This window comes from Corvus hawaiiensis, chromosome 2 (genome assembly GCF_020740725.1).
Source record: "Corvus hawaiiensis isolate bCorHaw1 chromosome 2, bCorHaw1.pri.cur, whole genome shotgun sequence".
Classification (NCBI taxonomy): domain Eukaryota; kingdom Metazoa; phylum Chordata; class Aves; order Passeriformes; family Corvidae; genus Corvus; species Corvus hawaiiensis.
Genome location: NC_063214.1, coordinates 123,101,412 through 123,114,390, shown reverse-complemented (window position 1 = coordinate 123,114,390; position 12,979 = coordinate 123,101,412). Strand labels below are relative to the sequence as shown.

Genomic DNA, 12,979 nt, shown 5'->3' with positions numbered 1-12,979 from the left:
TCCCTGCCCGTGGCAGGGGGCTGGCACTGGATGAGCTTTAAGGTCCTTCCAAGCCCAAATCGTTCTGTGAGTCTTAAGAGCCCTGAAATTCTCATGACAGAGGTGGAACTGCAAGAGCTTAAGGTCCCTTCCCAAAAAAACCCCATTGCACGACTCTGCAGCTTCTGGAGCCCTGGGTCCATGGAAATGCAGTTTCAGAGGAGCTCCGAGGAAATGGGTGTTTTGGGGAGAGCAGAGTGGCTGGAAGAGAGGAACAGGAACAGTCTCCTCGAGCAAGCCCTTGTGTCTCAGGGAGCGGGATCGGCTCGCTCCTAACGCACCTGGTGACTCCCAGAGCGGGGGATGGAAATGCAGCCCTGGTCCGAAAGAAACCCTGCCCGGGAAGGCGGGCTGGGATTGTGAGCTGGCTGCGGGAGCTCGCTGTTACAGCTTTTGGGTGTAAAGGTGCGCCTTTGTCTCTGTGCGAAGCACCCGGCCGTAGCGCCCTTTGTGCTGCTGTCTCCTGATTTCCTTAAGCTTTTATTAAACGGTCCCTTTTCTTCAACTTTCCTTCAAATTCTACAGAGCGAAGCTCGTTTTGGCAGCTGCGCGTGCGCGGATCCTTGTGCGTGCGCAGATGGCCGGGGGTGCGCGGATCAGTGCGCATGCGCGGGCGGGGACGCATCACCGCTGATCCCCCCGCGGGCAGGACCGCATCACAAATAGTCCCTCCTGGCGGATCACTCCGCCTGCGCATCAGCGCTGATCCCTCCGCGGGCGGGCCGCATCACCGCTGATCCCTCTGTTCTGAACGGGATTGTGATGTTGGCTTTTTTCACGTTCCATCATTGTTAGGAATGGATTGTGATGTTGGTTTTTTCACGGTCCTTAATGTGAGAGAAGCTTTGCCTGGGTTCTGTAATGTAATGCTGTAGAATGTCTGTAGTTTGGGTGCTCAGTTTGGGAAGAATGGGGGGGGGGGGGGTCTTCGCATTCCTGGAAAATCTTATCAGAAGAAAAGAACCCGAAAGCAGACGGAATGGAGCCAAGGAAAAAGATAAGACTGATAAGATGATACTCAGCAACTCCTTGGCTCTCTGCCGAAGCAGTGAGGGCACTGGGGCCTTACTAGGAGCACTGGGAGGGCACTGAGGCCATACTGGGATCACTGGGAGGGCACTGGGGCCATACTGGGAGTGCTGCAAGGGCACCGGGGCCATACTGTGAGCACTGGAGCCCATACTGGGAGCACTGTGAGGGTGCTGGGGCCTTACTGGGAGCACTGGGAGGGCGCTGGGGCCTTACTGGGAGCACCGGGGCCATACTGGGAGTGCTTGGAAGGCACTGAGGCCATACTGGGAGCACTGGGAGGGCACTGGGGCCATACTGGGAGCACCGTGGGTCCCTCAGTTCAGCTCTTTTAGTGACACGGGGCAGCGGCCACTCCTGCTGCAGTACCTTTACAATACTTCTTAGACCATTCTCAATATTTTATTCCGCTCACACTTCCCAGCCTTTCCCGTGCTGCTCTTTTTAACCAGCAGTGCTGCCCCGACGGTCTCGCGGTGCAGCTCTCTAAGTGACACAGGGCAGGGGCGGAGAGCCCTCTAGGTGCGGCTCCTCTCTGGCACTTTACCGCGTTCTATTTTATTTCATTGGCACCTCGCGCGTTGCGCCGGGCGGCTCATTCGGGGACATGCGCCGGCTCCCACAGCGCCCCGCCCGCCGCCGCTCCCCGGGGGCCTCCCCTGCTGCTCTCGGGAGATCGCACACCGCAGGCGGCCCAAGCCCCGTCTCGCCGACGGCACTCACCACTCACCACCCACCGCCCGCCGCCGCGTTCTCCCGCTCCCTACCGGCACGAAGCGGCGCTGCCGATGCCGGAGCCGATGCGCGGCTGCCACGCCGCTTTCCCCGCGCCTCAGGGCCGGCGCCTTCGGCCGCACAGGGCGGCGTCCCCGCACCCGGGCCAGCCCGCGGAGCTCCTGCCGCCGCCGCCCCCCGACTGAGGGGCCGCGACGCCGGCGCCCCCTTTTATACTCCGCACCCCCTTTTCCCGCCACTGCCGCGGTGGGCTCCCCCTGCCTCAAAACCGCCCAGAAGCGCCCGAGGCGGGATATCCCCCGCGCCGGAATCCCTCCTGTCCTGGAAAAGGGAAGCAAAAGAAAAAAAAAAAAGAACTCCGAGCTTTCCACAAATGTCCCAAAAAACGAAGCAGCTGTGAGGGGCTTCGAGCTTTGCCTGGTCCCTCAGGAAACGGCGCTTTCCATTGGCTGCCGGAGTAGCCAGGGCTCCTATTGGCTGCCGCACGCTGCAATGCTTCCGATTGGCTGCTGCCCGATCCGCAGCCCCCGGGCAGCTGCTGCTGGGGGTCTCGCCAGGCGGGCTGCAGCCGGAGCAGGACACACCGCAACGCCAGCAGGCGTCCAGCGGTGCTCGGTGTCTGTCGGCGTTTGCAGTTCAGACAGACAAATTGAATCCCAATTGCCGGCGATTTCCACCACCTGCTATTTCTCCTCTGTTTTCCTGGATGGATTTGACAGCGCTTTCTTTCTCCCCAGAGTTGGAAAGCAAAATGCTCAGCTGCCCCTTGGCCATCTCCGCTTCCTTCCACAGCTCCAGCCTTGTCCCTCTTTCTCTCCCCTTTACTTTGCACCAGGTTCTCCCTCCTCCTTTCCCAGGCAGGTCGCAGCAGAGACATTTCACCCACCGGCACCACCTGCTTCCTCTCACTCCGTCCCAGTTTGCCCACTTTGAACTACTGTAGCCGCCTGCCCGCGGAGCCGGACCCGCCGCGCGCCTGGGTAATGGTGGCGTGAATTATCGCAGGGATTATTGGGGTGGGCTGGGCCTGGCCAGGTGCCTGGTGGCAGCAAAACCGCTCTGTCCCTCTCCTCCTCACCCTGGGCAGGGAACAGAACACATCAGGAAAGACTTGAGGATCGGGAAAAGGGCCTAGACAAGTCACTCACGGGTCACTGGAGTAAGAGACACGACTGGGGGGAATAAATTGAATTTCTTGTCAAACAAATCAGAGCAAGAGAATGAGAGGTAAACCTGCAGGGGTTCAAGCCTAGGAACGAGGACTTTTTCCTCGGCAGCTCGCAGCTGCACGAGGGGGATAAAGGATCCCCCAGGGCCCCCGAGCAGCGGCTCTGCCCCCCTCAATGGGGATGTGTCCAGACCCACCGGTCCATCCCGGGCTTTGGGGGGCAAGAGTGGAGCAGGCGCTGAGCTGCTCCATGGAGCTTCCAGCCCCTGTTTGATCTGTCGGGGCGTGACACAGTCACTGCTGGGCGTCTGTCGGAGCTCGGTGTCTGTCGGAGTTTGCAATCCCGACAGATAAATTGAGTCCAAACCGGCAGCGCCAGCTCATCTTTACTGTTCTTTTTCAATTTCTTAATGAATTAAGGGAAAACTCCCTTTAGTCACCATTTCAAAGCCTTGAATCAAGGGGAAAACGGAGGTTCCCTCTCAATTTAGACCCGTAATTGATGCATAAGGAGGGTCTCCCCTAAATTTAAACCCAAATAAAAAGTGAATCAAGGGGGACTTTTGCTCAATTTAGCCTCCTAAAATGAGGGGAAATGCAGCTCCCTCTTCAATTTCCCTCAAGAAACACCATTTTGGGGTCTTTTGGACACATTTTTCCTCTATGAAGGTCCCTTCAAATGAGGGTCCCCCCTCGATGGAACTCTTATAATGGCACATAAAGAGGTTCTTCTCAAGGGAAGCCCTTTAAAACCAGAGACGGTGGTGTTTTGCCCTCAATTTTAACCTTAAGATGATGAAAACGGGGCGGTTTCCCTCAATTCAAATCCATCAAACAGCACCATAAAGGCTTCCTTCTTCCATTTAGATACGAAAATAATGGAAAACGGTGATTCCCTGCCAACTGAGATACAAAATCATGAAAACGTTGTGTGTTCCTTCAATTGAGACCCTCCAAATCGTAGATGAAGTGGGATCCTCCTAAGTTCAACCATTTAAATCCTTTTTTTTCTCGTACCCCCCCCCCCCTTTTTTTTTTTGGCGGGGGGGGCGGGGCACTGGGAGCACTTCCTCCTCCTCACTGGTCGCACTTGGGGCTGCTGCACGCTGGAGAGTGGTGGGAAGTTTCCTCCCAGTTCCCTCCCAGTGTTCCCAGTATCTCTTCCAGTGCTCCCACTGGCAAAACACTGGGGGACACTGCATGGTCTGATGATGGGGGGGTGCATTGTCGAGGATCACAGAGGAGCCCGGGGGGTCCCGGGCATCCTTGGGGGGGTTCCAGGTTCAGCAGTAGGATTTTTCTGACTATGAGTGAGCTGTGTGGCCTTTGGAGGTGTCCCTTCCTCTCCTGCTCACAACAGAGCAGCTCAGAGGTGATTTGGCTCCTGAGCGTTTCAATTTAGGCCCCCAAAGAGAGGAGGAGCTGCTGCCCACATTACACCTTACAGCTCTGCCAAGCGGCATCTAACCCTGTGTGTGCTCAGGAGGTGGGGATGCAAACCCCAAATCCCATCTCCACCTCCCTCTGCAGTCCTTTAAGGGGTTCCTCTAGTCTGGAAAACCAGTCCCATAACTACAGTAAACCCAGAGTCTCCTGAGTGAGAAACCACGTACTTGTAATTCCTCTGCAATAGCCTCATCCCACCTCCAGCAGCCCCTGGGAAGTTGCAGGCAAGAACACCTAACCTGGTAAGCAACTCCATTTCTTGGCAGATTTCCAGGGCAATGCAAAAACATTTCAAAGTATTTTTTCAAAACATCTGCTTATTGTCCTTTAATGCAAAATAGTGATTCCATACCAGTCCTAAGAAGAACAGGCCCAGAGAAGACCTTGCTCTCTACAACTCCCTGACAGGAGGGTGTAGCCAGGTGAGGATTGGCTGCTTCTCCCAGGCAACCAGGAACAGGACAAGAGGAAATGGCCTCAAGCCGCACCAGAGTTGGACAACAAGAGGACTTTCTTCCTGGAAAGGGTGGTCAGGCCTTGGCAGGGGCTGCCCAGGGAGGTTTGGAGTCCCCGTTCCTGGAGGTGTCCGAGGAACACCTGGCACTCAGTGCTCTGGGCTGGGTGACAAGGTAGGGATTGGGCACACGTTGGACTCGATGACCTTAGAGGGCTTTTCCAACCTCAGTGGTTCTATGATTCTCATTATTCCAAATTCATTTGCAAAAGCTCTCACACCTCTAGTCACACCTTAGCAGGTGTGTAGGCCCAAGCTCATACATTTGAGAGATTTACTGCCTCCAGTGGGATCTACACCGCAATTTCAGGGAGAGGCAAGACTTCAGCCGTTACGAGAGAAAACTTTGCAAAAGCATTCCCTGGAGAGACATCCTGAAGGAAGGTGTCTCCCCCTCTTCTGACCATAGAGGGAGCTGAATCTCCAGTGTTAATTCTAAAACATTCAGGCTCCGACCCCCAGAAATTCTTTTGACCTCACTTCTCAGTTCAGACCTCACACGTCAAGGAAAAAAAGCAGTGAAGATAAAATAATTAATGCTCCTGGGTACTGTTTTCCCTCTAAACTACACACAATCCCAAAGGAACTAAACCCTTAAAGAAGATGGATTGCTCTTGCTAGCATGAGAAGGAGAAATCTGACAGGGATATACTTCATCATTCTGCCAAGGCTTTGTCAAACACCTCAGCTCCTGCACTTCAGGAAATAAGAAGTGGCTTATAAGAAGTGACTTTTATGTCAGTGAGCATGTTATTATGGATTAATCTCGCACTGGAAAACAGTCTTCATACTCTACTGCATCACCCAAAGAGTTTGGAGGCTGCTGCCTAGTGAGCTCCTGAGTTGTATCTTCCTTGTCAATCTTATCAGCCCCTTGTTTGATTGTAAAAACGTAAGCAAAATGCAGCAAGCGTTGGCCCAACGGCTCAGGACTTGCATATCTCTTCCAAAGAGAGGGAGAAAAAAGAGTGTTTCTCCCAAATCACAGAGTTTAAAAGTTCATGTTATCTACATAAATTTTTAAAAGAAAAAGAGGAACAGTAAAATATCAGTTACTGTGCCAGTGGTGCTCCACTCTATTTCTGTTCTCTTCTTCCACTTGTAGCATCTCTAAGAATACTTTAAAACCAGCCAACCAACCAAAACAACAACAAAAAGCCAACGTTGAATTGAAGCTGAACAAGAAGCAATCTGGCTGCTGGCTTGTGAGCACTCCACCGCCTGAGTTCCAGTAAGGCAGTTTATCCTCTCCGCAGTTTTGAGCCAGATCCCAAAGTACTGAGCATCAGCTTTTAGCTTTTTATAAAAATTTAACTGTAAGAAAAGCTGCTGGGGAGGGCCATGCTCCAGGCACATCCATAGGATTTCACCTGTGCAGTTCTCTAAGCTGAACTTGTGTCTTTTCCTCTACCTTGCTGGGCTTGGCTCATGCATTTCTTGAGGGGAAGGCCCTGCACTGATCAAAGCATGTACTGACCTCAGATAAACAGCTTCTTTGAGCAATGCTGCAGGTACTCCCCAGCCCCTGTGAGATGCTCTCACCATCAGTCCTTGAGACTCCTTAAGAGACTCCCTGGAATCACGCCCTCGGCCACCTCCCTCCGGCAGCTCTTTGCAACAGGTGCGCCCAGGTGACCCACTGATCCCCCACCAGCAGCGTCTGCCCCCTCCTCATCCTCACTGGCGACACCTGAGGCCGCTGCACATCAGGAGGTGGAGGCTCCCCTGAGGCAAGGGGGGAGGGAAGAGGGGGGAGCAGTGTGAGAGGGGGTGGGACCACAAACCCAGGGTTGGAGCCAGAGGTGAGGGGCGGGGCCAAATGGCTTCCTAGGATGTAGATGAGGGAAGAAAGGTTTGTAGAATGGAGAAAGATCCACAGTTTTTTGTATTTTACACACACATACACTCATGATAAAAGTCACATTTTTAATAGTTAAAATATCAGTTGAAGTTACTGGCTAGTTATGGCAGTGAGCTTCATACAGCATCCCACCCTTATGGATTTTTCAGAAGAAGCAGTTTCAGGTTCTTTCATCTCCTCCAAACACTTGGGAAAGCCATTGTCGTGGGGTGACTGTATGATGCTGTATTCTCTATTGTCTGCCCTATGCCAGATATGAATCCTGTGCCTTTCTGTACCTTTAAGGGAGAGGGGGGAGAGCCGGTGGACTTCCTTCGGTGCTGTGTTCAAAACACAGATAAGCTCCGCTTCTGTAGCAGGGAAGAGAGCTACATTCCTTTTACTTTTTAGCTAGTTTTTTGTCCTGGGACTTTGGCTTCTTAATCTCTTCTGGAACTGTTCAGAACACCAGAACATCAGAACTTCACTGGGAGGCCTTTCCACAGAGGCCCGGAGGGGCCCACGCCAAACCCCAGCTCCGCAGAGGAGAAATCCACACCCTCAAAGGACTTGGAAATCTAGCCAGATTCTCTGCACAGCGAGAGGTTTTATTATTTAGCATTATTCTTTTCCCGTGCATGCATGCATTGTGTTTGTTAAATAAATAGGTTTTTTTCCTTTCGCTTTCCTCTGAGGAAAATTCTTTCTGAACCTGGTGGGGGAGGGCGGCTGTAACCTGCCTTCTATCAGAGGACATTTATTTTGGACGTTCCTCCAAATTTGTTTCAAACCGGGACACCCATTTTTAACCAAACTCCTTGGCAATTTTCTCATATAAATAAAAGCAAGCACTGGCAATGACCAACAAGTGAAAAGGAAAGCAGAATACCACAGAGACATGGTGGGATAGCTCCCATGACTAGAGCACTGGAATGGAAGGGTTTAGGCTTTTTAGGAAAGACAGGCTAGAGAGATGAGGAGGGGATGTAGCCCTCTATGGATATGGAACTCTGCCTCAGGAAGTACGAGGAGCCTGCTGAGAGCTTGTGGGTGAAGATTAAGGGGAAGGCAGGGACAGGGATATTAAGGATAACAGGAAGGGCTTCTATAGATATGTTGCAAGCAAGAGAGTAGGGATAATGTGGGCCCTCTTCAGAAGGAAACAGGAGACCTGACTACCCTGCACAAAGAGAAGACTGAGGTTCTCAAGGACTTCCGTGCCTCAGTCTTCAATGGCAAGTACTCCAGCCACACCACCCAAGTCGAGAAAGGCAAATGCAGGGACTGGGAGAATGAACACCCTGAGCCCCCTGTAGGAGAGGATCAGATTCAAGACCATCTAAGGAACCTGAATGTGCTCAAGTCCATGGGACCTGATGAGATACATCCCCAGGTCCTGCGGGAGCTGGCAGAAGAAGTTGCCAAGCCGTTATCCATCATTTTTTGAAAAATTGTGGCAGTTAGGTAAAGTCCCTGATGACTGGAAAAAGGGAAATATAACCCCCATTTTTAAAAAGGGGAAAGCAGAAGACCTGGGGAACCACTTCTACCCCGAGCAATGGTGACGGTGCTGCACAGCCCCATGGAGCTGCTTCTCCTGTCTGGCTTTACAAGGTCCTCCACTTCCATCACCCTCCTCCTCACGGGTTCCATAGGACAGCTGCTGCCCAGCTCTGGAGATTGATGGACATTTCCCAGACATTTCATGGGCAAAGGAGTGGTGAGGATGTGTTGTGATGGTGTGGGACCTGAGCAGGACATACACAACATGTAATAATAAAGGGTGGAGAACTTGCTGAGTTGGGGAGGAAGAGTTTCATTTCTTCCAGTGGGCCCATGGTTTGGATTTGTGCTGAAAAGACTGTTGATAACCCCAGGATGTTTCAATCAGTGCTGAGCATCAAGGCCTTTGCTGCTCCTCACACCACCCTGCCAGCTGGTGTTGCACAAGGAGTTGGGAGGAGACAAACTCTTCAGAAGGGCTCAGCAAAGAAGGAGAAGCAGTGGGGTAGCCCTGTATATGAGGGAATGTTCTGACTGTCTAGGAATTGACAGTGGTGATGAAAGGGTTGAGGGTTTATGGGTAAGAATCAGGGGAAGAGCAGATCTCAAAGTGGGAATCTTCCCAGACACAGAGGGAAGGCTGGTAGGCAGATTGGTAGTTCCCAGGGTCCTTCATTCTATCCTTAAAGCAGGGTGAAATGAAGTTTCCTGGATTGTCCACAGCTTTCCTTCTATGACAAAGTGACCTGCTTGGTGGGAGAGGGAAAGGCTAGGGACAGTGTTTACCTGGGCTTTTGTTAAGCCTTTGACACCGCTCCCCAAAGCATTCTTGTGGAGAAACTGGCTGCTCATGGCTTGGACAGGTCCACTGTTCACTGTAAAAAAGGGTCTGGATGGCCAGGTCCAGAGAGTGGTAGGGGACAGTTTGATTCAGCTGGTACCCAGTCACCAGTGGGGCTCCCCTGGGCAGCACTGAGACCAGTCCTGTTTCTACTGATGACTTGGAGGAGGGGACCCTCAGCCAATTTGTAGAGGACAGCAGGCTGGGTGGGAATGTGTGTATGCCAGAGGACAGGAAGCTCTACAGAGGGATCTGGAGAGGCCCAAGGACTGTCCCAGGCAGTTCCTGAAACTCCCTACTCCCCTACCCCTCTCTGACTACTCATGATTACTACACCCTTTTTCTCTTCTGGGTCCAGCACCGCCACCACCACTGAGACTTCAAGCGGATGGAGAAGCACCGGCGGCGCTGAACATAGCGTGTCTGCAAGGCTTCCAGGTGTCTCTGAAGCCGGGCAGTAAGCTGCCCCAGGAACCTTCCAGCAGCAGTGCTGGTGCTGTATTCCAGCTCCATTGAGCTGCTGCTGCTGCTGCTGCTGCTTTCCAATACAATGGGATTCATGATCACCACTAGTCTAGGGAGCAACCTGGCTATTGCCACAGATCTTCTGTGTTGCAGCATCATGGAGCTGTTGCTGCTACATTGTCTTATGTTCTTATGTTTGTCCTTTTCTATCACCTTGTTCATGTCTGGCCTCACCAACTCCACTCCAAGGCACTGGGGAGGCTCTCTGGCCCCCAGCAGCCTTGGCTTCCCCTGCACATCAGCATGGACCACCCTGGTGCTCCCCCTGCCCCATCGCCACTGGGCCAGCTGTGCCTCCAGCTCCTTGCGGTGCTCCTCGAAGAGCGCCTGGGAGTCCCGAGAGCTTCGGATGAACCTTGGGAAATGCCTCCTGGAGCTCATGGAACTGCGTGGGGTGCTGCCATGGGGCAGCTCAGTGTCTGCTGATCTCTGTGCCCTGTCCACGTTGCTCTGCCCCTCCAGCCGGCCTCTCGCTGTGCTTGGATGCTCTGAGTTCTGACGGATCCTCTGCAAGAACCACAGAGGGGTGAGACAAGAGGAGCTCCCCAGGATGCTTCACACTGTCCTGCCACGCATGCCACACCAACCCCAAACCCACATGGCCCAGCCCAGCCCAACCCACACAGCAGATCAGAGGCCGCCTACCCACAGACACTTGTCCCGTAGCATGGCAGTGACCAGGATGAGCTGCAGCACCACCATCGTGATTGCCACCAGCTCACCCATGGTGAAGATGTTGAGGAACCCCATGGCACCGTCCCTGGCAGTTCAGGTCACCAGCACAGGCTGGTGAAGATGTTCCCCAGTGACCTTCAGTGTCCCAGTGACGGGAATCCAACCCTGGTGGGGAGGCAGAGGCTGAGGCTGTTGTCTGCCAAGACACTGCCAGACTGCTGTGCCCAGCAACCACTGTCTGTTCCTGTGGGGCCCCTTTTATAGCCTGGCAGAGTCCCCTGTGTGACATCATGGGGCAGCCAGAACCCTCTTTGTGACAGTGTGGGGCAGGCAGAGCCCCCTGTGTGTCATCCTGGGGCAGTCAGAACTCCCTTTTGGGTACCTGGGAGTCCACAGGAGCCCAAGGGAGAGCCCTTGCTGCCTTGGGCACAATGACTGTCCATTCCACATTGCCCTGCTGAAACCTTCAGGATTCTTTAAGTCAGTCAGGTCGTAACAATTTCATTTGACATCAAGAATCTTGTTTTCAGTTGTTGTTGGATCTGTAATTGCTGGGAGTGGGGGGAGGTTAACTACTTCATAAAATAGAATCTCTTTTGAACAGATGATTTGTCTCGATTTCGTGAGCCTCCATGACACAAGGGCAGTGATCATGCCCCTGTGCTGGGCATTGGTGAGGTGAGACCTTGAATCCTGTATTCGGTTTTGGGTCCCACACAACAATAAAGACATTGAGGTGCTGGACTGTATCTAGAGAAGGGCAATGGAGCTGGGGAAGGGTCTTGTGTTTTAACCCCAGCTGGCAATTCAGTAAGGAAAAAAAGTGACAAAGAAACTCATAAGGTGAGATAATTTAATAAATAGAAACAAATTCCAAAAATACTGGATGAGAGAAAAGAAACAGAGAAGAAAATAAAGCAAAGTAAATGTTAACAATTTCTCTGCATCCAACAACCAATTTGCAGTCAGACTTTCATGGAATCACAGGCTGGTTTGGGTTAGAAGTACCAACCACCACCTTGCCATGGGCAGGGACACCTTCCACTGGACCAGGTTGCTCCAAGGCCCATCCAACCTGGCTATGAACACCTCCAGAGACAGGGCAGCCACAGCTTCTCCGGGGAACCTGTGCCAGGGCTTCACCACCCTCACAGCAAAGAATCTGTTCCCAATATCCCATCTAACCTTGCCCTCTGGCAGAGGGAAGCCATTCCCCCTTGTTCTGGCACCCCAGGCCCTTGTTCGAAGTCCATTTCCAGCTCTCTTGAAGTCAGGGGCTCTAAGGTCTCCCTGGAGCCTTCTCTTCCCCAGGCTGGAACATCTCCAGCTCTCTCAGCCTGTCTCCAGATCAGACAGGCTCCAGCCTTCGAGCATCTCTGTGGGGTCCTCTGGATTCATTCTAGCAGCTCCACATCCTGAAGGACCAAATGCCACCCAGAGGGACCTGGACAAGCTCAACAAGAGGGCCTGTGGGAATCTCATGAGGTTTAACAAGACCAAGTGTTTGCGCTGCATGTGGACCAGGAACACCCCCCTACATCAATCCAGGCTGGGGGATGAAGAGATCAAGAACAGCCCTGCCAAGAAGAATTTGGGGATGCTGGTGAATGAGAGCCTGGACATGCCCTGGCCCTGTGTGCTGGGCTGATCCAACAGTATGGGCAGCAGGGGAGGGGGAATTCTGCACTTCTGCCCTGCTCAGGTGAGACCAAACCTGCAGTGCTGCCTCCAGCTCTGGGGTCCCAGCACAGGAAGGATGTGGGGCTGTTCGAGCCAGTCCAGAGGAGACCCCAAGATGATCAAAAGGATGGAGCATCACTATGCTATGAGGAAAGGCTGAGGATTGGGATTGTTCAGCCTGGAGAAGCTTTGGCGTGACCTAACTGTGGCCTTGCAGGACTTGAAGGGAGCCAACAAAAAAGATGGAGAGAGGCTATTTACAAGGGCCTGGAGTGACAGGACAAGGGAGAACAGCTTCTCACTGAGACAAAACAGGTTTAGATTGGATATTGGGAAGAAATTCTTTCCTGTGAGGGTAGTGAGGCACCGGCACAGGTTGCCCCGAGAAGCTGTTGTTGCCCCATCCCTGGAAGTGTTCAAGGCCAGGTTGGATGGGGCTTGGAGAACCCTGATCTAGCGGTTTCCCTACCCATGGCAGGGGGTGGAACAGGATCATCTTTATGGTGCATTCCAACCCCAAACCACACTGCTCTTCACCTCTAAGGACTACTGCTGCCAGCTGCTTTTGAGGTACTTTATTTACAGAACACAAAGAGCTGTAAAAAAGCAAAGGCCAGTGAGGTGTTGTTCTGGGGTGACGTTATGAAGCTGCTTTATTCCTTACCCGTCCGCTCAGTGCCCAAGGACGCTGTTTCTTTACGATGGACCCGGGGGGCGGGGCCGGAGCCACGGGTCTCGGCAGGGCTCGGGAGGGGGTGTGCCGGGAGCACTGTGCTGCTTTTTGGTTTCCTTTATGTTCCAGCTAGCTGGGAAAAGGTTCTGTGGAGTTTTTTTCTTGTTCTTTTTTCCCTTTCCTTCCCCTTGCCTCACTGCCTCCCTTCCCTCCTCGCTGGTCCGGGGAGCCCGCGGGGTGGCCCCAGCTGGTCCAAGCCCGGGTGTCTGTTCCCTCTCCGGGAATTTGTTGTATTTTGAGGGTTTGGGTTT

General features: G+C 53.0%; 1 protein-coding gene across 1 annotated transcript; it reads right to left on the bottom strand.

Moving 5' to 3' along the window:
- Positions 1 to 7,469: 7,469 nt before the first annotated feature.
- On the bottom strand, positions 7,470 to 11,081 carry LOC125321732. Its single transcript, XM_048294978.1, has 2 exons — positions 10,286 to 11,081; positions 7,470 to 10,147 (listed from the first exon to the last, which is right to left on the bottom strand). Exons 1-2 carry the CDS (start codon positions 10,388 to 10,390, stop codon positions 9,446 to 9,448), a joined length of 807 nt encoding a protein of 268 aa, XP_048150935.1. The 5' UTR covers positions 10,391 to 11,081; the 3' UTR covers positions 7,470 to 9,445.
- Positions 11,082 to 12,979: the final 1,898 nt, after the last annotated feature.

Excerpts from the sequence above, each read along its gene's own strand:
- LOC125321732 (XM_048294978.1), bottom strand. The coding sequence starts at position 10,390 with ATGGGGTTCCTCAACATCTTCACCATGGGTGAGCTGGTGGCAATCACG. Across the intron at positions 10,148-10,285 it reads TACGGGACAAGTGTCTGTGG|AGGATCCGTCAGAACTCAGA; the intron begins GTAGGCGGCCTC and ends TGGTTCTTGCAG.